Source organism: Pleurodeles waltl, chromosome 11, assembly GCF_031143425.1.
Source record: "Pleurodeles waltl isolate 20211129_DDA chromosome 11, aPleWal1.hap1.20221129, whole genome shotgun sequence".
NCBI classification, from domain to species: Eukaryota; Metazoa; Chordata; class Amphibia; order Caudata; family Salamandridae; genus Pleurodeles; species Pleurodeles waltl.
In genome coordinates, this window is record NC_090450.1 from 928,162,033 (window position 1) to 928,186,000 (window position 23,968).

The window sequence follows — 23,968 nt, forward strand, 5'->3', positions numbered from 1 at the left end:
CAGAAATACTAATCCTGGGTTTTCTGTTATCTGGTCTCCCAATGCTTCCTTGATTTGACTTAAAGAGTTTCTTTCCAATACAGGGTGAGCTTTGAGCATTCTCGTTTCTGTCTTACATCTCCAGCATGGGAAGGAGTGGGGCGCCTCTAGGTGTATGCAGTGTAGTTTTTCTGGAGTCATGTATCATTGGAAGAGTGGTTTGTAGGTCTTTTCTGTAGGTGTTATCATTTTAAAATGTCTTGGAATATCTCTCCATCGCCCTTCCCATTCTTTCTGTGGTCTATCTCTATATAGACTTTTCCTGGTTTGTTTGGTATCTCCTTCTGTGCTTGTATTCATTTTTCTCAATGAATGTATAGATACCCGAGACCTTGCCTCGTGAAGCTAGTTGTGTTCACAGGAATTTCTTTAATAGTGTCAGGTTTCTAGTGCCTGCTTCCTTGTTTGTTGCTAATAAGGCTAAGTGCCTACGTTGCATCTATTTCAATCTGTGTTTCTTGAATTTGCAATCTAGCCATGCCTGTGTAAGGTTTTGCATTCAAGATGTTTAATTTCATTATCTTCACATTGTCTCTCTTCGTCAGTTGGATCTAATGTAAGCGGACCTATTTGACTGTGGTGTTTACATGAGGCAATGAAACGAATGAATGCTGATCTAACAAACCGTACTCTGTTTAACATAACCACACGCCAAACCTTACCGAGTATATTGAGTGTGTACCCTGCCTCCAACCTATTTGAACATATACACAGACAAGCACCTTGTCCAGGTGATTAGTTTTCACATCTATATTGGATTTTACAACTATGCTGCTTTACCTTCAACAACATAGCAGACAGACTGTTAGTAGATTAGAGCCTGCTTGCCCCACATCCAAGCATGGTTGTGTGCTGCACAATCTGCCACAACAGGCCTAAGACCACTCTTGTTCCTTGGCCCAGACAGGCCTGACACATAAACTCAGCAGCTTCTGATGATTGTACTGTTGTTATTCAAGTCGGCTCACTCAATAAAAGTGACTGTCACTTTTGCCTTGCCAAGGCTTCCCATCAGGAAGCGCTTTTGTCTCAAGACTTATTATTCTATTTATTTTATCATTTTTTTATATTGCACACCTCAACCAGCCAGTGTGAGAGTTCATTACATTCCAACAATATTAACATGTCAAGAATTATATTGAGATGGAAAGATTATTAAACAACCACAACTTTGAAATGTATGCATACTTGCTGTAGAGTTCAGAGATTGATTTACAGAATTAGGAATTGTCTGATTCGATGATGAGCCCTGAGCTGCTTTTGGAAGAGAATGAATTCACTGTTTTAAGGTTGGGAGGTGAAGAATTCAAGGCTGCAGTGGCTGTACCAGAAGGCCTTTTCCATGCAGCTGACATTCTAAATTAGTTAGATGAAGTGTTTTGGGACATCTAGGATCACTTCAGCCACCACTGATGTTGAGTAGATCATGAAGATAGAGAAGGCTAGTTTCTAATATGGCTCTTTGCACGAGCTAGCAAATGTTAAAAGCAGTTCTTACTGAGATGGGTGGCCATTGGAGGTTCTGATGTATAGGGGTTATGTGGACTTTTCTACCTGCTGAGTAAACTAGCCTCACAGCTGAATTTAGAGCAGTTTTCAGTGGAACAATAATAGTTTTATGGGCTCTTGCTATAACAGCATTTCTAAAGTCTAACCTTTAGACCACTATGGAATGGTCTGCTATTTTAAGATTTTTGGGGAGATAAGGTGATGGATTTCTTTAAGGTGTGGGCAGGTGTAGCCACATTATTGATATGAGGGATTAATGTGAGAGCCGAGCCCCAAAGTGTTTACTAAATATTGGGCAGATGGAGTTGGTGTTGGTAAACAATATTAAGATTTCAGAGAGTTCAAGAGTCTGGGATTAAATTTACATTGTCCATATTTTAAGACAAGGAGGAATTCCATTTATAGGTGCTTAATAGACAGACGTTCTCCTGAATCCATAGTTGTGGTTGGAACAGGCAAGATCTTAGAGTGGAGATATGATGGTTGATGTTTTTGAAGTTAGTTGGGTGTCTGCTTATTAGAGAAAGACACTTGAGTTTTTTAGGGTTAGGCTTAATGGTTTCTTGTAGAGATTGAATAATATTAGTGGTAGAACCGAATCCTAAGAAGCACCACAGATCACTTTGATGGTGGTAGTAGTGTGATATCCGATTTTCACTAATTGAGACTTCTGGTCAAGAAGGATTTGAACCATCTTAGGACCTTCTCATGATAGAAAGCCCATGTGGTGGTCAGGTTTCTGAAGTTGTCTTCAAAGATAAACTATGTTGAAGGGTGTCAATAGGTCACATAACCCTAATAAACATGAATAGCCTCTGTCCAGAATAAGAACTGTATTGTTTTGCAACTTCACAGTTGCTCTTTTGATGCTGAACCCAGCCCAAATCTTGATTGCTAATTGGACAGGAGGTGTTTTTATAAATATTGTGGTGTTTAGTTGTCTGGCCACTGTTTTTTTTTTTTTCTACGGCTTTCCCAACTTAAGGCAGATTGGATACTGATCAATAATGTGATGCTCAAGTGGGATTGCGTTTGAACTTTTTAATTGTGGATTTGATTTGGTTGGTCTTCAGTGCAGCTGGGACTAGACCTTGAATAAAAAATTAATTGATAAATTTGCATCTTGTTTCTTGAATAACATCAAAATTAGCTTTAAATATGTTGATTGGTATGGAGTTGCCACAGTAGTTTGTGGGTCTTAGGTCTTTTATGAAAGTTTCTAATTCCTGAGTGGAGGTGGGTGGATAGGTGTACCAACTGTGAGACTATTTTCTAGGGGGAGGAACGGATGGAGCAGCTTTCGGTTTCACCTGCACAGTGCTTTTGAAATCTCTTGTAAGCAAAAAAAAATGCAAAAAAATGCAAAAAAGCGCTTAGAGCCCAAGCATTACTTACCATTGCTTGACTTCCCCCTCACTCTTGTTTCCTTGCTATTTATTGTTCAGTGCCTTCTCCTCATCTCCTACTTCCTCCTGGGGCTTTGTATGTGTCCCTGCCGTGGAGCATGGACCAAATACAGCTTCCTGTCTGCTGCCAGTGTCCTTCCACTGGCCGCAGACTCCTTCAGGTACTCTTTTTAAAAAAAACACTTTTGTACATGCACCCTTACAGAGTGTGTGTCTGCAGGCCCTCTCCCTCATCCCTGCCCTCCTCTGACTGTTCCTACTTCCTTGTGTTGTTTTCCCCGCCCTCTTCTCGCTGTCTGTTGTTTCCCCACTGCCCCTCCTCCCGCTGTCCATTGCTGTGCAACATGTAAAAAAAAATGCCATGCTTGTTTCCAAGTTGTTTTTTATCAATTGACTTTTCTCTGTGACATATTTGAAGATTCCTTCATGTATTTGTGGTGTAAGGATCATAATGTTCAGTGTGTGGGGCTCAGAGTTTTCCATATACTGGAACAGCAAACAGGTGGTGTTGGCAGAGGACATTATTTGCTCCTGGATATAAGTAGATGTAGTACAGGAGGTGATAAATGTGGATTCGTTACTTATTTTTCTGAGTTTGGATAATAGGTGAGGCAGTATTTGCTTTCCTCATTCATTTTCAACATTCTGAGGCTGATTCTAGCTTAGGCTGAAGATGTGGAGAGCCAGGGTAGTCTGTGATAATGTTTGAGCTGCTGAGGCACCAGTTTGCCTACATGAGCCATAATGATTTTCTCATAGTCTCAAATAACATTTGAGATGGTTTTTGTAAGTATCAAGATACTTGATTTTTGGGAGTGGCATGCTCTTGTAGGGAGGATGATATGAACTTTTTCAGTGGATGACTGAGCCATCTGGCTTTCAGTGGCTTTGCTACATGTTGGTTGAAATTAGTGACCAGGAGATATGGACAAGTGATCAAACCAGACTGTTAATTAGGGCGGGAGAGCATCAAACCCTGTTCAGGTTAATGAATATAAGGTTTAGTGTATTGCCTTTATTTTGAGTGGGAAAGATTACCAGTTGCCGAATGTAATTGGATAAGGTTGTTTAGTTCCAGAAAGTGTTTACTATTTGTATTAACCATAATCAATGTTGAAATTGTTAAGAAATATTGATGGTCTGCCAAGACCCAATATAAAGATAGATGGTCTGCCTAGCCCATAAAGTTCAGCATTGCTCTGCTCATCATGAAGGAGTACTGGGTTACTTTACAAGCTGGTTTGCCCACGCCAGCTGAGTATGTTCAGGGACGTTGACCTCCCTGCTTACAAGGCTTTGCCTTTTAGAACTCCACCCTGGCCCATCTAAGACTCCAAGTCAACATTCAGAAGTTCTCCAAAGGTCTGCAGACCAAACCGTTCCAAGTCATCTATGGCCTCTAGTCCTCGCTACGCCTCAAGACTCGGCACATAAACGATTTGTCATGGTTAGCCCCACTTTTTCTCCTTCCTCTGCAAAGTGGTGAGAACTTTAAGAATCACAATAAATACAACAAAAGATTGTAATTGAGTCTGATTAAAATAGATAAACTCAGAATGGATAGTTAGATATCACCGCCCACCATAAACAAGCTCTTTCGAAGCCCTATTTGTTTTTTCAGCAAGCATTTGATTCTGTGCCTAAGTCAAGCGCTAACATGAATTCACTTTGAAATGGGCCCTGTAAGATGGAAAGGACTAAAAAAACGTAAGCTCCAAGTCTCTTGATGATCTATCTACTTAATGCGAAAAGCTACAATTTGTATTTTTTGTGTTATTTCTCATTACAGCCGCTTTCTTTATCCTGGGAAACACTGGAAGAGCGGTGACCTACTAGGAGATTCTGCAAATGACTTCCTGGAATCTAATTGTTCTGGAAGCAAAGATGGAAAATATGAATTATTGAGCATTGCAAATGAGATCGTCATGGAAGATGTGAAAGATCTAATGACAAAAAGTAAGAATCTGAGGTTATCTAGAAGATCTGAAAGCTATATTTGGTGTGTGGTTCATTAACCAGTAGGATCGGCCTATTAAATGTATTTATACTTTTAATTTCAAGGCTTTGAAACTCCAGACAGGCCATCAGAATTTAGGTGGGTGGCATATATACCTCGATTAATCCTGGGAAGCTGGTGGTGGGGGAGTTAGTGGGGGAGACAGTTTGCTAGAGTCCTTTTCAACTTATGATGTGGCCTGGGCCGAATGGTCTTTTCTTTGAGTAGACATAGCAGATTTTGGAGGCAGTAGTAGGAAAAGCATATTTTCTCTTTTTGCAGAAGAAAGCAAAATAGTCCAATACCACGATACACATTAGGGCAAGGATATCCAGTGTAAGCCCAGGAAGTTAAGATTTCGAGATAACGACGTGGAATAACAACTAGGTGATTTTCAATTAGTTTCATTGTATGTAAATGTATCATATGTGGATATCCTGAATATGTGTTTGAAAATGTTATTCTGAGAGTAGCTTTCACAAGAACTGTTTAGTATGGTGAAATGTAAAAATAAACTTTCATTTTTTTCCCCCCAAATTATATGTGTAAGATCAACTTTTGTAGAAGTTAAAAAATGGCGCTGTTATACTTCATTACACTGTTAAAGGCAAGCTACTTGTGTTCATGGCTGTGCGTGTGCTCACTACATAGACAGAATTGGGCTGCATGTTTTGGTGTATTTTTGTAGGTTTAGGGCTGGTTAATATGTTGTGAAAATGTGAATTCTTGTTTGCATTAATATTTTTATACTTTGCACATTATGCAGTATTGAAACAAAAATAAAATGGCAAACTTGGAAGCCTCTGTGAGTCTCTTACAATGTTTCAGCAGGTCAGATGAAAGCGCATCACACAGAAACCTTGCTGGCTGGATCGCTGGCGAAAGCTCTCTGCTGTATCCTTTTAAAGATGGATGAAAGAGGCCAGTGAGTGAGTGGATGAAGGATTGTTGGATATCATTGAAGTACCCGGACTCCTGCCCGCCATTGGGATGATCCATCCTTCTTCATGCGAGTTGCAGATGACAGAGATCAGCTCCGGCCACATGAACATCAATATAAACCGTCTTCACCACTTGCGTAAACATTGTACAAATGTACATTATCCATTTATATAGTTCAGTAATGGGGACTTTTGACCTCCAAAAAAGAGTAGTGGTTATGTTGGCTTCATAACAATGTGATACCAGAATTTGCGAAAGAAGGCTTTCAGGTACACAGGATTTTGGGACCAGGGCTGTACTATATATATTTTTTGGCCTCCTTGGGAGATGCACCAACAGGACCTTTCCCTAGGAGAGATAGATAGAGAGATAGATAGAGAGATAGATAGAGAGATAGATAGAGAGAGAGAGAGAGAGAGAGAGAGAGAGAGAAAAAAAAAAAAAAAAAAATATAGAGTTCTTTCCAGCAGAAATCTGGCATCCCTTAGTTAATGGCACCCCAGAGTCCTGTACGAGTTCTTTCATATGTGACATCATGTTCTTCTGTGTACCTCAGAAAAGGGCTTCTTTCCTACCAACAAGCAAGTATGGTTAGGGACCATTTAAGAGAATGTTAAAAATGCTTTTCTCCACAGTAGACAGAAGCTCTTCCGTGTGGTCTTTGCTATGGTTAGACTCTGCTCCACCCAACCTGTGAAGCCTCCTTCAGACACACAAACCATACGGTCTCTTCCAGTCGCACACAGGCTTTGCTGTCTTTTCCTTTGTAGACAAATGGACACTGCATCCTTTTCTGTGGTAGAGACCGCACAAAGCACATTGACTTTGCTGTCTCACACAAGCAAGGAAGGAACATATTGTCATTGTGGTCCCATCCCAGCAGTAGAATGGCGATGCACCCTTTCGCACTCTTTCTTGCTCCCCCTAGGCAAGGTCGTGCCATGTTGGAATACTGTCACTCCTGTATTAGTAATTTACAGTTTAATCATTGGTGTGTGTGTAGCATTTATTTTTGTTATTCTTCCTGGCGGTCTTGCGCAGACCATTCAGCCACCTTCTCAATAGCTGGCACAACCAGTGACAAGAACTGGACCTTCCTGGTATATTTTCCGTGGCCTTCGGACCTGGTGAGAAAGTGTCAGAGTGCTCAGAGTGTACTATAACCTCAGTTTCCCTGTGGGCCCAGAACTTTCACTTTTAACAATGCAATCCCAACTCCAATGGGGCCTGCTGTCGGCTCTCCCTCCGGGGTTACCGGCGAATCCCTCTGCCTCCTCGAGGAAATGGCTTTATCAAATACTTAACAAGAAACGTGAAGGCCCATTCTCCTGTCAGGAGAAAGGGTAAAGTCGGGAATCTCCACTTGCTGAGACCACGCCTCTGATTCTTCCTTCTGAGGGTATGGGTTGTGGATGGCCAGAATGCAAGCTACCACATCTGCTAAGGCTGGAATCTAGAGCAGATATTTAATGGCAACCAGCACATAACACAAGATAGCTTGTTCTGTCGACCGGCTCTGCGCTACGAGGCTAGACGGTGTCTTTTATACATCAGGTTAAACAAGAGGCAACAGACAGCGCATGTAATCACAAGAACCGTTTACCTAACTTTTACTGTGAGGCAGGAAGAAAGGCATTTTGCTGGGTGCGCTCCTGTACCGCATGCGCGTCGTAATGGACACATGGATTAGAGGAGGAAGTAATAGACATAAGGTCGTCCGAGGATGCAGTTCATCATGTAGTAACAGTTCTTTGGTGCGTTCGAAGAGGTTATGGAGTTTAGATGGACTGTGGCACATCTTCCCAAAGGGGAGGCTCTCTCTTCCAATGGTAGTCTGCAGACCCACATTCCTGAGCTTATGGGAGGAAAATGAAAGAGCTGTGCCTTGCTGCAACAAAGAGACCGAGGTTAAATTTGGAAGATAGTTTACTTCAACATGTACATTAGAGACATTTAAAGATTGGAACATGACAATACGCTTTTACATTATACATTGATGTATAGCATTTGATATGATCTCAATATGAAAACCTACAGAAGACTACAGATAGGATGTGGGCCTGAGAAAACAGACCGACCGACCATGAAACATTCATCAGGCCTGCCAGAGACCCTAGTAGGGGTGTTCTAGCTGGACCATCCTTTTGCTTCAAGAAGCAGGGGGATGCAGCAGCGGCCCCTTTATTGTCCTTTATTATATAATACCCTATGGTATAAAACGTCAAACAATTACTACAATCATTAATGGGGCATTAGCAAAGGTGACTAACAAAAAAGTAAAGAACATTCCTAACATTATAAAAACAACCTAACAGAATCCTGCACTATTATCTGCCCTTCTGAGGAAATGTATCCAATTCCTGTATACCTCCGCTATCAGGGATGTGCAAAGCCCCTGATGTGTCCAAGTCCCTTGGCCTGTTGTGCATTTGTCCTTCAGAGCGTCCCCAGTCTTTGCGTTTGTTATTTTATACACGTTGCCAAACATACAGCTTATTGAGACTTGTCTCTTTCCTAACACAAATGGGTTTTCATCCTTCCTACCATCACCCTGCTCTGATATTTGTCTACATTTTCAATGTGATCGAATTTATGGTTTATTCTGAGACTTTTGGTTGTTAAGAAGTGGTTGATGTCTCAAGGTGTGCTGATCAACATTGCATTTGCAACACATTTGCGTGCAGAAGCTTCTAGTCATGTTCATTATGGAGTTATTCAATGTGGTGGAGTAGGGGAGGGCAGCACTCTTGGCCCTCAACATTCTAGCAAGTTCATTATAGCAGACACACGTAGCAGGACAGTGCCATTTGTGAAATACTGCATTAGAGTAATTGTGTACCACAAACGTACTTTAATTCTGTACCATAAACCTAACTTCCTTTTTCATGATCACATCTAGTGGTGTTTTCAGAAGGCTGCTCCCAGGTAAAAAATCGCATTGTCTGAATACGATTGTTAGAATGTTTGAAAGGATATTGAATTATTTTCAAACAATCCTGAACACATGATGCAGATATTCACAGGATGAACAAGGAGTTAAAAGGTAACGTGAATGTTACGCTACTAGGTCAATATGTACAGTGCATACCTTCTCTGTTACGTTTTCCTGATTGTGTTACGTTAAACAGGAAGCCTAGGTTTGCTAACAACATCTAGGGGACATTCTGAAAGCTTCCTTGAGAATGCATTCTGCTCATTGCTTACCATTAGCTTTGTGTTTTGTAACTCACATGTTCTTGCTTACTATTTGCTGGCTTTATTGTTTTAGGCTTTGAGTTTGCCTAGCCTATTTTCTTCCACGAGTGTGAACTTTTTATACATAGGCATTTATGTCTTGGTCTTATCTTGTCACATTTGAGGTACATTCAAAGGTGGAGGTTAAATGTCAGGCACTGTCTTCCAAGGGAGCTTGGTGTTTACTTTTTCTTTATCTGAATTCAAAGTGAGAAGCTTTATGTGACAATCTTGCTTTGAAAGGAAAGGCTGTTTCTAGCATGCAACAATATGTAAAAGCCTGTAAATGAACTGTGCCAATACTTCAGAATGTATCAGAATTAATAAAGTACATATGGAGCACAATTGTTTGTAACTCTGAAGTGTTGTGGAAACAAATATTTTAATACGATCAAAACAAATAAATAGTCTAGGTGATAACATTTCCACACATTATTGTTTATGTGCTGTATTCTTTTATCAGTGAAACTGTATAGTTCTGCAAACGTAATGGTCATTTCATAGAAAATATCTGTAATGACAGTGCGCTACCACACCTTGCATACTCATTATGCACTCCACTCTACATCACCCCACTCTACAACATTCTACTCTAGTCTATGCCCCTCTTCTCTACACCATTCCACTACATTCAACCCCACTTCACGACTCTCCACTCAACACGTCACTCCACTTGTGGACACACTACTCCATTGTATGACACACCACTCCTCTCTGCTGTACGACATGCCACTCCTCTCTACTCCCCTCCACTCTAAGACACGCCACTCTGACATGCTACTCCACTCTACTTTACAACATGCCTCCCACACTATGCCCCTCCACACTACTCCCCTCCACCTTGTACCACACGACTGTACAACACAAGACTCTATGCCACTCCTGTTTACTACACAACACTCTACTCAACTCCACTCTGACATTCCACTCTACAACACTTTACTCCACTGTATGCCACTCCGACACTCCACTCTATGCCACTTTAATCTGCAACACTCTACGACACTCTACTCTACAACACTCTAATCCACTCTAAAACACTCCACTCCATTCTTCGCAACTCACTCTGAACTTTCCTCCACCCCATTTTGACACACTACTCCACTGTGCCACTGTACACCACTCCACTATACCTTTCCACTCTGACACTTTAATCCACTCTATACCACTCCACAACACTCTACTCTGACACTCGCCAACACTCCACTCTGTCATCCCACTTTACGATGCTCCACTCTATGCCACTTCACTCTACAACAGTCTACTTTACGATGCCCATCTCCACTCTATGCCATGCTACTCTACGACACTTCATTCCACTCCACTCTATTCCATTTCATTCTAATCCGCTCTATGGCACTCAACTCCACTTTACACCAGTTCATTCTATGACACGCCACGCCACTCCATTCATGACACACCACCCCTTGCCACTCCACTCTACGACCCTCCACTCTAATCTTCTACGACACGCCATTCTTCAACATACCACTCCTATCTACCCCACTCCAATTACTCTGTACCTCTGCACTCTACTCTGCAAAATGCTGCTCCACTCTGTGCCACTCCCCTTGACTCCACTCAACTCCACTCTACACTACTCCACTCTATGCCACTCTACGACATGCCGCTCCACCCTATGCCACTCCACTCTACGCCCCTCCACATCACTCAAAGCCACTCCACAACACATTCTGTGCCACTCTACTCCTCTCCGTGCCACTCTACAGCTCTCTGCTCCATGCCACTTTACTCCACTCTATGCCAGTCCATTGTACTCCATGCCATTCTTCTCTACAACACTCAACCCCACTCCACTTTATGACACTCTATGCCACTCCATCGCACTTTACACCCCTCCATTCTTTGACCCAACACTCAACCCCACTCCACTTCAAAACACTCTATGCCACTCCACTCTAGTTTATGATACTCTACTCCACTTAACTCTATGACATTGTATTCCACTCCATGACACTCTCCACCACTCTACTCCACTCTATGCCCTTCCACTCTACGCCTTTCCACCTCACTCGAGCCCACTCTACTCTATGACATGGCTTTCCATCCTATGACACTGCACGACACTCTAGACCACTCCATGACCCTCCACACCACTCCACGACACTCTACTCAACTCCATACCACTCCAGGACACCCTACACCACTTCACAACACTTTGTGCCACTCCACTCTATACCACTCCACTCCACTCTATGCCACTGTACTCAAAAAATAATCTACACAACTCCCTCTGTGCCATTCCACCCCACTTTACTCCACTCTACTCCAAGCAAATCCACTTTATTACACTTTTCTCTACAACACTCTGCACCCCTCCACTCTGCCACTCCATTGTACAACAGTCTACTCCACTCTATTCTATGCTACAACACTCCGCTACATACTTTGCATCTCCCTCTACGCCACTGTATGATACTTTACTCCACTCTACTCTGACACATTACTCCACTCTTCTCCACAATGCTACTCTACCCCACTCCACTCTGTGCCGCTCCACAACAGTCTGTGCCATTCCACTCTACAACACTTTAATCCACTCTGGCACAGTACACCACTACACCACTCTACTTTGTGCCACTCCACGACAGTCTATTCCATTCCAATCTATGCCACTCCACACATCTCCACTCTACTCTGCAGGGGCAGCTCCTCCATAAGGGCAGAGGAGCGTCGCCCCCTGCCAGCAGCAGAAGCTGCAGCCCTTCCAACAAGAAGGGATAATAAACTAGGTTTATTATCCTTTTGTGGTGAAAGGGGCGGGGTATAGGGGATGACAGCCTTGAAGGGGAGTGCATAAAGCACTCTCCTCTCAGAGCGCATGTGTGTTTGCCCAGCCGTCTCTGGCCTGCCAAACACACATGGGCAGAGGGCTCGCTCCAGCCCAGCAACACAGTTTGCCTGGGAGCGCCGTGGCTGAGCAGCATTAGGATTGGCCCCAGGGCAGACTGGGAGCCTGTGCCTGCAGCTGGAGTGTCGAGGGACAGAGGAGCAGCAGCAACGGAGGAGGTAAGGTTTTTTCTTCATTATTATTTTTTTTTCTATTAAATGTCCCGCTCCCCCCTTCCCCGCGTGCCACCCCCCACCCCGCCCTGTTAAATTGGAGCGAGCCGCGACTGCTACTCTGTGCCACTCTACTCTGTGCCACTCTACTCTGTCACTCTACTCTGACACTCTACAACACTCTACTCCACTTTATGCCACTCCACAACACTCTCTTCCACTCTGCAACACTCTACGCACTCTGCACCACTCCACTGTATGAGTTTCTACTCCACTCTAAGCCCTTACACTCCACTCCACTCTACTCACTCAACAACACTTTACACCATTCTACTCCATGCCACTCCACTGTGCGCTGCTCCACGACACTCTACGCCACTCCACAACACTCTACGCCACTCCACAACACTCCACTTTACTCTTCTGTACACCACTCCACAATACTCCACACCCACCACTCCACAACATTCTGTGCCACTCCATTCTATGATAATCTAATCTACTCTACAACACTCCACTTTGCGCCACTCCCTCTATGCTACTCCACCCCACTCCACTGTACTCAATGCCACTCTGCTCTGACACTCTACCACACAACACTCTACTTCACTCTTCACCCCTCCACTTAATGCCTCTCCACTCCACTCCCTCTAGACAATTCACAACACTCTACTCTATAACACTCTACGACACTCTATGCCACCCTACTGTACAACACTCTATTACCCCTTTCCACTTTACTCACTCTGTGACACTCCATGACATTCTATGCCACTCAACGACACTCCCTTCTGTGACACACTACTCCACTCTATGGCAGTCTACTCTGACAATCTATTACACTCTACGCCACAACACTTCTCACAACTCTGCTCAACTCCCTTTATGACACGCCACACCACTTGACTCCACTCTTCTCTTTGCCACTCTACTCCACTCCACTCTACAGCACTCTATGCCACTCCACTCTACAACACTCTACGCCATTCCACTCTGCTACTCCATGCCACTCCATTATACTCCATTCTGCGCTACTCCACTCTACAACTATCCATGATACTCCACACCACTCTCTTCTATGCCACTAACTTTTAGCCATGCTAAACAGCAGCTGCACTGGTGTACATCATGGCTAAAACAAAACGGCAACACAAATAGCTGTTGCATAGGCGAGACCTATTGGCTTTGCCAGCGTCTGTTTTTAATGCATTTAATGTATTCACCTAGTAGTGCAGGTATGGTTGTAATCGTGTAAACATTTCCCTGCCTATGCTTCATTATTTTTTAATAATAAAGCACATTCAAGGCATTTTCATGGAAATAGTTAACCATGCCATTTTTGCCCAGTCTGCGACTGACTGCAGGGGAGTTATAGTTTCTTGTTGAGAGAGGGTGAGCAGATGAGTTTTTCCTTTTGGATTGTAGGGTGTTTCCACCTTCTTCCAAGGCACGACTGCACATCAGTCAGTATTGTGATGTAGTACACAAAAACAATACAGAAATGCTTGAGCTTAAGGATGAAATACACGTATGAAAAGTTACTTTTGTAATTGCCTGCGGCAGACCTCGACAGACACTTTCATCCTCATTGTGTGATGGGTGAAATTTTCCTTGAATTGTATTTGTACACAGTCTTAGGAACGTCGAGTCTTGTATAGATTCACACACTTTCATTTTCAAGAATAATTGTGTGTGTGTGTGTCTGGGGGGAGGGTGGTTCCGCTTCACTGTAGCTTGTGTCTGTGATGTTAGTTGTGCCGAATATTTGTCTTTGCTAGATGCTCAACATTTGTTTTCCCTTTTTAACATGCAGCTGGCCAGGAAATTAAGTCCCGAATTTTGGTAAGTCTTTGCGTATGAACTCCATAATTTGGGAAAGAAAAGGGTTGTTGTGTTTATAAAAGAATATTTTTTCATTTTTTGCATTTTAGAATGGCATTCCGATCATGGCATATGATTTACTGTTCAAATATTTAAAAGAGGCACTACGTAGCAGTAGTACAAATATATGTGAAAGGCAGCTGCCATTCTTTGAAAACAGTTGAAGACAGTCTCCTTTGTATTCGATCCTGCATGTTTTCCAGCCCTAATCCTCCCTTTTCATTAATATATATGTCCCAAACACTGGTAACAGATGCTGGCACTCCTTCCTTGTAGGTCATTAAAGCTGCAGAAGACAGTGCCTTACAGTACATGAATTTTATGAACGTGATATTTGCAGCACAGAAACAGGTAAGGTTGTATTCTTTTAAATGATGGGATTGAGGTTGTATGCACAGGTACAGGTGACCAGCCAATATTTATCTAAAACATATCTATTACCTAGTAATCCATTAGATCGATCACCTTATCAATAAAATATATCCACAAACGCTCTTTCATTGTGTTTGTACACAGGGGTGGGATGTTGGGGGGCACTTGTGAGGGAGGGGTTGTGGGTGGTGTGTATGAGATAGGAAGATAAAATGTGATATTTTCCCTGTGTTTCAATTATTAACCTAAGTTATTATAGATAGATAATACCTTTCCCAGCCAAGCCATGTACTACTTCACGATGCTCACAATAACCTTAAACAATGATGAACTCCCCTGCACAGGACCTTACCTCTCATGTAGAGTGTTTAACAGAACAAACATTTACCTCCCATATCTCAGGAACGTATCAAAATCTGAGGGAATCGGTGGATACTTGCAGGCCCAAATCAATCAATAGTTTGGGAAGGTTTTTGTGGCTCTACCTTTATGAAATAGATCTCTATAGAAATCCTACAAAAGGAGCACCCCATGCCCTTGGAAGAAAGCTCACTCTTTTCAATGTTATCTTTCCTTTGAGTTTCTCACATGTGGTATCATTGTAGCCTTACTCAGCTTCTGGTCCTTGGGTCCTCTATTGAGGAACTTAAAGCACTGCTTATCTTAGGAGCCTGTGTTTCAATAAGCACCACCAGTAATATGATCAGGAACAGTTGGTTTGCTTCCTCGAATCCTCACTTTGGGACAGTTCCACAGAGCCATGAACTCTTAACGATTAACTGCTTGAGCATTATCTTTAGCTTAATTCATGTAAAGTCAATTTGAACAATAAGGGTCACACTAGAGGCCATTATTTGGTCTCGGATTGTTCATACTTGGATTCACTATATCTACTTCTCTAGGGCACCCAGCATTTCCATTTCTGTCTTTTGCTTCAGTTGTCTCCGTGATCAACTTTTCTTCCCTAGCAGTAACCTTCGATCAGGTCTCCTAAATGTATTTAATAAATCCTTAAGTTCATATGTTGATAAGGACTCAACCTGAGACTGTCAGATTTTGTGAGTGCTTAGCATTTCTGATCTTCTCTGACTTCACTTTTTGAATGGGAATCTTTTAGTAGAAGAGTGTGTCATGTTGGTGACATTGCTTAGTCAGATTCCTGGCATAGCTTCACCAAGACAGTTGTAAGCAAATAGTATCTAATTTCACTGCCTTCTTAGGGAACACTGCTTGGGATCAGGAACCCAGTTCATTTGCAGAATTCAGATCGACAATAACTTTGTGAGTATGGTTAGAATCGCCTGACCCCAGGCATTTGCTTTTGCTCTTTTAGCTCGCCACAACTCCCTCAGAAATTCCTTTTGCATCATAATAGGCAATTGCTTTGGATCGTGGTCTACTACAGCAGTTCTTGCTGGCTGCCCCAACCCTCTTTACTCCAGTATATTTTGAAAGAGTGTCTTGCCTGTATGTGTAGCCCGAACAGAAGCATTTTCAGGTTACCTACATTCATGAAGCACCATCTTCCTTCCCCCTCCCCCACCCTCCCCAATTTCAAGACATAAAGCAGAGGGATTTATGATTATTATATCATGGGATAAGCAGGGCTCACCATGGTTCAAGCTTAGCACCATTTTTTTTTAAAATACAAATGTTGCTCTGTGTGCCTTCTCATATTAAGAAGCTTTTCTGTATCTAAAGGAGCAACCAGAAAAGCATATTTACGTGAGAAGGCACACAGAGAAACAATTACTACTTTAAAAATCTCTACTACCTCTACTTTTGTAGTTTTATCAGGAGCATTTTGGCAGTATGAAAGTGCCCAAATGGATGGTTCTCTTGAGGGTTTTGGAAAGTGGTGAGCATTGTTTTATGCTGCAGCTTTAATATCTTCCCTTTTTCTTCATCTTTTTATGTTTTAATGGAGAGATTTGTTTGGGCCCAACAATTGTGTTGCATTTTGAGATCTTCAGTGATCATGTGTGAGAATGTGTAGTGAACTATGAAAGAAGAAGAAACTCTGGCATGAGTGTCCACAGTTATTTCTCACTTCTCTTACCAGATGTTATTCAAGACACGATTTAGGAGAGACGCCTCCTAGAACCGTCAAGGAAAGTTTACAGGCGATGTTCTACCAGAATATTGAGTTTTTAATACTGTCCCACTAAACTATTGTGGGCAAATGCATCATTATGTGTTTATCATCTCAGTGTTGTGGTAGTCAGTATTTTGGCCTCTTATTTGGCAGGGCAATATTTTTCTTCTCAATATTCTGACATAGGTGTATCAGGCTTAAGGAGTTAATGTGGATATTCTCTTTTTGGCAAAATAGAGATTCACCCTTGGAGAGAAAGCATATATTTTATGTGAGGCAAGGACAGCTAGACCCTTGTTTGATGAGTGAATATGGACTGAGAACCATGAGGCATCACAAAAGCAATGTCTTAAAACTAAACCCCACAAATTCTGAAATTGTCGCCACATTCAACAAAATTAATAGGCATGAAAACTCACTTTTACCACCCTTTTTAGCTGTCTCTTGTCCTCAATAAGCCACCTCCGTCTGAGACCTAAGAATTACACTTGACCCCAACCTAAGTATGGATCACCAAATGACCAAAGTTAGTTTCAGATTTGTCTGCTCAGAATGGTCCTGCCTTTTATACCCTTTTCAGAATAAGTAACATTGGTCAATGCCTTTATATTATCAAGATTAGACTATAGTAATTCGGTATACATTGACCTTCCCAAAAATTCCATTGATAGATTACAAAAAAAATACAAAATTCCCTGATAATAGTAATCTTCAATTTAAAAAAAAATTATTCCGTATCTTTTCACTGACAACAACTCCACTGGCTCCCAGTGCATAAATGTATCTTACTTAAATATAATTGCATAAAGCTCAAAATTTATTATGGCAGTGCCCCATATTTTCTGAAAGATAAATTAAAAAGAAAGTCATTTAGAACCCTCCAATCTGGTGACAAACCCTTATTTGTGACCCCTTCAATAAAACTGGTCAGATGGTTTGGATGTGCCTTCAGGAGCCCTATCCTGGAATAAACTTCCCTTTGCCATCTGCAGCCTTCAGCAACTACTGACCTGTAGGTAGGAAAGCCTTTAAAGTTCCACTTTTCAGCAAACATGAAGTTACTAATTGACTGATCTCATTTCCACCCGTGCTAGATTCCATCGCCAGGAGACTGCCCTGAGTTGACAACTTGCTGCACTGCAAGAAATTCCCATAAATAAATAAAATACTGTGGTAAAGTTTCAGGCAAAGTATTGAGGGCAAAACATCATTATGTACTTCTCAATATTGTGGTAGTCAGTATTTTGGCTTCTATGCTTCTTTGTTGATGCGTGTGCACCACATGATTTTTGTTTGACTAGCACAATGGAATTTAAACATTTAATGCAGACTGGTCTTTGCAAATGCTGTCTGTCCTCGTTGTTGCAATTTTTAATGATATTCCTACTTTGTCTGTTCTATTTCAGAATGTTTTGATTGATGCCTGCGTGTTAGACACAGATTCCGGTCTCCTCCAGCAGGTGCATTTTTACTTTTGTACAAAAAAAGTCAGTCAATTAAGTACAAAGTTAAGGGGCCAGAATGTTCATGAACAGATAAGGCAAAGCATTGATTACTAGGTAACAACAGAAAAGTATCTCTTATGTACACTCATGCAGCTGCCTGTAGTTACTATGCATTTGGAAGTGTAGTCTGTCTACTAGCATATACAAATTAATGGAAAAAACGAAAAACGAAAACTGAGAAACCACAATTGAGGAAACAAAATCATGGAAACCCAACTTTAAGAGAAGATACTTTTAAGGAAATACGAATGAATTGAAGAGAACATTTTAAGGCGAAATCCAAAATTATATTAAAGTTGGGTGGTTTTTATGGGCAGTGTGTAAGGTTTTTGGGTTCATTGATGGGTGATGTATAGGAGTGATGAGGTTTCTTTAGGATTCAGGGATAGTGAAGTTTACAGGTCGGGTGGGGTTTTAGGGCTCAGGAATGGGTGGAATTTAGTGGTGCCGAGGGATTTTTATGGTCCAGGGATGGTGGGAGTGTATGGGTGTTGATGTGTTTTTAGGATTCATGGGTGGGCAGGGTTTAGTTCTGATGAGAGTATTTAAGATTCAGTGATAGATAGAGGTTCAGGGTGGTGAGTAGTTTTAGGGGTCAGGTATTGGTGGAGTTTGGGCAGAAAAACGTTTAGGGTCAGAAAAGGGTGGAGTTTTAAGGTGGTCAGGGGTTTTTAGGAGTCAGGGTTAGGTGGAGTTCAGACGTAGAAAGAGTTTTTAGGGTTCAGCGGTGGGTGAAGTTTCAGGGTGTTAAGGGGTTTTTTAGGTGCCAGGGACAGATATTTAGGATTGCTGAGGGCTATTGTAGGGTTCAGGGATGGTGGAGTTAAAAGGTGGTGAGAGGTTTGAGGGCTCAAGGGATGGGTGGAGTTTAGGGGTCTGTGATGCATAGAGCTTAGGCTTAATGATGAGTTTTATGGGATGGTGTGTGTGTGTGTATAAATTGAAAACATCCAAAGTAATTGACAATCTAAAAGATATAAATATGAAATAATGTTCCTTGAAAGTAAGGGACTGAAATAAACACCTCCGTAGGAAATGGTTCTGAAAGTAAGACCTACAACCATTGCATTTACACCTTAAAAAATAAGCATGCAAAAGCCATGTTTGGATAAAAAAAGGCAGTTTATGAATTGGTTTCTTTGAAATGGAAAATGCCATTCATCTTGCAAAGTTCCATTAAACAGTTTTGGTAAAATATTTTCTCAGTAACGTATTCCATTAAATTGTTTTTCTGTAGAATCACATACTACCCCTGGAGGACCTGGTGATCATCTGTCCCAAATGTTTAATTGCACAGGTGTTGTTTTGAATTTGGCTCTATAAATTAATTATTCAAGTAGCTATCCTTTTTATGTATCCAGTCTGCATATATCTTTACATGAATAGTCTTTGGCTGGGCTAGAGATCTCCAAATGCTCATCTATAGTGTCTCTGAACCCTGGGTGCTGTAAGCATTCCCTTCCGGACTCAATAGCGTTAATTCAGCCAGGGTAGAGTCTGACACTTTTGCTGATGAGCCTGGTATAAAAAGCCCCCAGTACCAAACTGCTGCCTTCCTATGAGCGCACAAGGCTTCCAGTGGATGGTATCAAGCTAGCATACTGCCTACTACAAGTGCAAAACAACAAAGTAACACTGAAGTTCCGCCACGTTAAGTGGCCGTGGCACCTCCGGGGCTAGTTGGGGTACTGAGTTTAACTCTGGCAGATGCACCTGCCCAGACAATTTGCTAAATATTGGCTTTTGGCCTGTTGGAAAATGTCCGCCCCAGTCACATACAGCCATTGGTAAAGGTTTGCAAAATCCATTATCTTTTTAAATAAAGCACAAAGAATATGGGGAGTTCATTTTTCTATGTTGGTCAAGAAAACGTCTAATAAGCACTTAACATTATGACTGGTAAATATTGCCTTATGTCATAAATGTTAGCATGTTAATGTAAGGGGAGAGTACTCATTGGAATGAAAGTTCTGTCATTTATTCCATTTGATTAGTAATCCAGATATCTCCCCAACAAATTTAAGTTTAGAGCAGTGGTCAAATTATCCTAGGGCCCTTGAGACATTATCTGCGCATAGTACGAGGGATGCATCCACCATTCATCCTGAACTCTTTTCCAACCACTTCCAATCAGTGTGGAACATCTTTAAGACAGTCTCAAGGTGTACCTGGTGTCTTATTTCCCAAGGATTTGATACTTTTGTATGACGGTTTTCATTTGGAGGCTACCCATTCTGTCGGCCTGCTTGCAGGTCTCTGGCCTAGTACTATTTGTTTGCCTTCAGTGACGGTCCAATTCCAGAGCAGACTTCTTCATCCAGACTAGTTTCTTAAAAACTAGGTCTCTGGCCTAGTACTATTCGTTTGCCTTCAGTGAAGGTCCAATTCCAGGGCAGACTTCTTCAACCAGACTAGTCACTTAAAAAAACTACCAGGAACAGTTCTAGAAAAAGAAGCCTATCCAGGTTTTGGATGAGTTTTATCTGTCTGCATTTAGTTATTGAAGTAATGACTTTTGCATGTGGTCTGTAAATTAATGCAAATACACCTTCTAAATCAGAAGAATGGTGGGGGAAAAACAAAGCAAACAGGTGTGGTAAGGCCTACAGCCCTAGACTACTTCAAACCTCAGGCAGTCATACTGGTTAAATTCAATGTTTAGAGGAAGAGTGTGGCATTAAGTAGTGTTTCTAAATTAGCTTGGTTGATTTCAACCCCTCCCAAGTGCCAGTAAGGGACCCTGTTAAAACACTTTCATTTGTCACTTCCACCCTTTGTGTTCTTGGACAAGTCCTTAGGTGGCATGGTCTAGATAACATGGAAACTGTGTTACGAGATGGTCACTCCATTTTGTAATTCTGGCTACCCTGATGATGTTACCTGACACACAGAAGAGAGTGCTGCAAATTGACCCCGCTCCTCTAGAAACCTCTGCCTGCATTTTGACTCCTGCATGAGCCTGGCTCCATCCTTTGTCATGGCCACTATAGCTGCCAGGTTCCACCTACAAAATACAAAAAACAAATTGTTAACAACCTTCCTTTTACCACGCTTTTTTTATCACTCGTATTTGTGCAATGTGGATTCTGAAATGTGCAATGTGAATTTTGAAGCAATGATTGATACTAAAGGTTTGTACTGTGCTTATGCATCCAGGAAGTGGAGTATGAAATGTTTTCACCCAAATGAATACTTTTTGCACATCATTAATTCAGAAATTTGTTTGAAATGTGCGCAGGCTTGCGACATCACTGGAGGCATCTACCTGAAGGTTCCTCAGAAGACATCCCTGCTGCAATATATGCTAGTAAGCTTGGACATGTTTTTTATTTGTTTAAAAAGAAACATAAGCAAACCTATCTTGTATTCCTAACCCAATACATGTGAAAGCCCTTATAGAAGGAAGATGCATGCTGTACCTGAAGTGGGACACTGTTTTGCTCAGATTTAAATGTGTCATGCTTCATTTCCCTGAAGAGTCCATCAATAAAACCACCAAATTACACTTGAATGTTGTTCATTGTTAAAACAGGTATATGGCCAATGTTTTCATATGATGGAGGTAGATATTCCATGACCAGTAGAATATTTTATGCAAGCATTGAATTCTCCATGGCTAGTTTATTTTTTATTTTTGCCTTGTTATGACGCACCACTCTGCCAAAAACATAGCAGCATGCTGTATACCAAAACAACATGGAGATGCCTAGCATTTCTGACAGAGAACCATCACATAATGACATCATGTAAACAACAAAGTACATTTTCAAACCAATATGGATTAATGCACAAGACAATCATAACCGGGAGTAAGATATTTAAAGACGCATAGAGGGCTAAACTCAGGCACTAGGACAAGGAACAGTAATTACTAGAAGGAGGAGATGAAAGGCAGTTTAAGGGCGAGGAGGTGTAATACAGCGGAAAAGTGGGACCAGAAAAGATGTGAGAGGAATAATACCAGAAGTGTGGTAGGGGGAGGGGATGCAGAGATGTAGATTCAGTTTTTTCAGCAGATTCTAAATTTGGTAAAGAATCAAGGTAGAGTTGGGCGAATGAACCACAGATGGTCTAAGGGATAGAGAGAAATATTAGAAGGAAGTGGAGGGAAGGTGTGAAGATTGAAGGCAGTAACTAGCCAGATAGTTTAATGTGTGTGTTTTAACTTCCTTTGGAACTGGAAAAAATCCTCTGAGGATCTAAGGCCAGCTGGAGGAGAGTTACAAAGCGACGCAGCCGCTCCAGAGAATAATCGTGGAGCATCCTTGAAGGTTTATGACAATGTATAGGACAGGTGCCCATGCTATGCAGGGGGTATCCTATTAACCTTGCAAGGAGAAAATAAAGCCCCTTGTCTTAGGATGGAGGAGCAAAAGTTATTGCATGAAAGGGCAGCAAAAATCAATCTCCCAGCCATTTATGTGCCCTTGTTCATTAAAGTTTGTGCTCCCCTCCAGTGCATACTTCAAGCAGTTTCCAGACAGATCTAGGATAATTGAAACCAAACGTACCATAAAGTCCCCTTTTTGTGCTCTTACTTGAATGCTGAGGACTTCATTGTGTATACAGAGGGTTCTGACAGACACTGTACTTAGCCAAGAGCAGGCATGATCTGAGGTTCATGTTTTTTAATTGATTGTTCTGTTTATCTCTTGTGGGCCTCCCAACTGTGATCCCAGCTTCTAATCTGGTTTGTGAATAACATACTTTCCTTTCAGTGGGTTTTCCTTCCTGACCCAGAACAAAGGGCCCAGTTAATACTGCCACCGCCCGTGCATGTGGACTATCGAGCTGCCTGTTTTTGCCACCGAAACCTCATTGAGATTGGATACGTCTGTTCTGTGTGCCTGTCCAGTAAGTCTGCCAGTAGACATTGTGTTAAGTTAATGGTTAGTCTTCTGTCCAGTTGTTTAACCTAAAATGTATGTTTTCTTATCCTTTCAGTATTCTGTAACTTCAGCCCTATTTGTACCACATGCGAGTAAGTACTTGCATTTTATTTTGAGAGGGTCTTATGGCATTCAAATTAATATTGCCTGTTCATATTCATGTTGCAATCTGAGATGTGTTTGTGCATGAGCGTTCTTCTGTTCTTATCTCGTAACTTTAGTGGTGATCCAAGTAGACTTAGAGTACTAATCTGAAAGTAATTGTTAATAGTATGTAAATGGTAGGTCCCCAGAGTGATGAATATGCCTAGATGAGTAAATGTGGGAATCACTGAAAACCTTTGGCTCCAGGGAAGTAAAGGTCGTTTACTCTGAAGAGACCATATAGTTTGTTATAAAAATCTATTGAAATTCCTATTAAAGAACACTCATCTTCCCATTAAAGAACACTCAAGAGATGTTATCATTGTAATGCACAACCTAAACTCCACTGGAATACACAACTTATAGTGAGCATTGGGACCATAACTCTCATGCACACCCCCAAATGCACTCATGAAAACTAAGTTGGAAGCTAATTCCTATGGAAAATATAATTTAACTATAACAACAATCTACATTGCCAACTTTGTCGTGTATAATATATATGTTAAATATATTCATGCAAAAGTGCGCTCGTTAGTCGTGACGTTCTGTGTGATCCCATGAGTACTTCCTATGCTACAACCAATCATTTTAAACACACAAAAACAAATCATTTGAAAAAACAGTACTTGAAAAATAGTCATGCATTCAGTCGACATCATTTAAACTTTTAAAATTAAACCTAAAATATATAACAAATCAAAAGTTTAAATACTAATGCAAACTTCAGTCGTCCTCTATTAGTGAAATAAAGCAACAAACAACTAACAAATAAATACATTACTTCCCCACAGTCTACGTCTGACTATAACCGATTGAAACCATAATAAAACACTTGAAACAGCTAAAGCTCAATGACAAACAGTAATTACAAAGAAACTGCAAATAACTTATATCAAATACATTTAAAAACATATAAAACAATGCACGAC

General features: G+C 41.4%; 1 protein-coding gene across 2 annotated transcripts in view; it reads left to right on the plus strand.

Annotated features, from left to right (window-relative positions):
- The window catches only part of GTF2H3 (general transcription factor IIH subunit 3), a 55,954-nt gene that overhangs the window by 27,334 nt on the left and 4,652 nt on the right, over positions 1 to 23,968 (plus strand). The window contains exons 4-12 of one of the 2 annotated variants that reach the window (XM_069215009.1): positions 4,744 to 4,910; positions 5,779 to 5,844; positions 8,906 to 8,935; positions 13,964 to 13,992; positions 14,308 to 14,382; positions 17,905 to 17,958; positions 21,242 to 21,310; positions 22,722 to 22,857; positions 22,948 to 22,984. In XM_069215009.1, coding sequence (XP_069071110.1) covers positions 4,744 to 4,910; positions 5,779 to 5,844; positions 8,906 to 8,935; positions 13,964 to 13,992; positions 14,308 to 14,382; positions 17,905 to 17,958; positions 21,242 to 21,310; positions 22,722 to 22,857; positions 22,948 to 22,984 — 663 coding nt within the window. The remainder of the gene's footprint in view (positions 1 to 4,743; positions 4,911 to 5,778; positions 5,845 to 8,905; positions 8,936 to 13,963; positions 13,993 to 14,307; positions 14,383 to 17,904; positions 17,959 to 21,241; positions 21,311 to 22,721; positions 22,858 to 22,947; positions 22,985 to 23,968) is intronic. The other variant, XM_069215010.1, reaches the window with a different exon arrangement.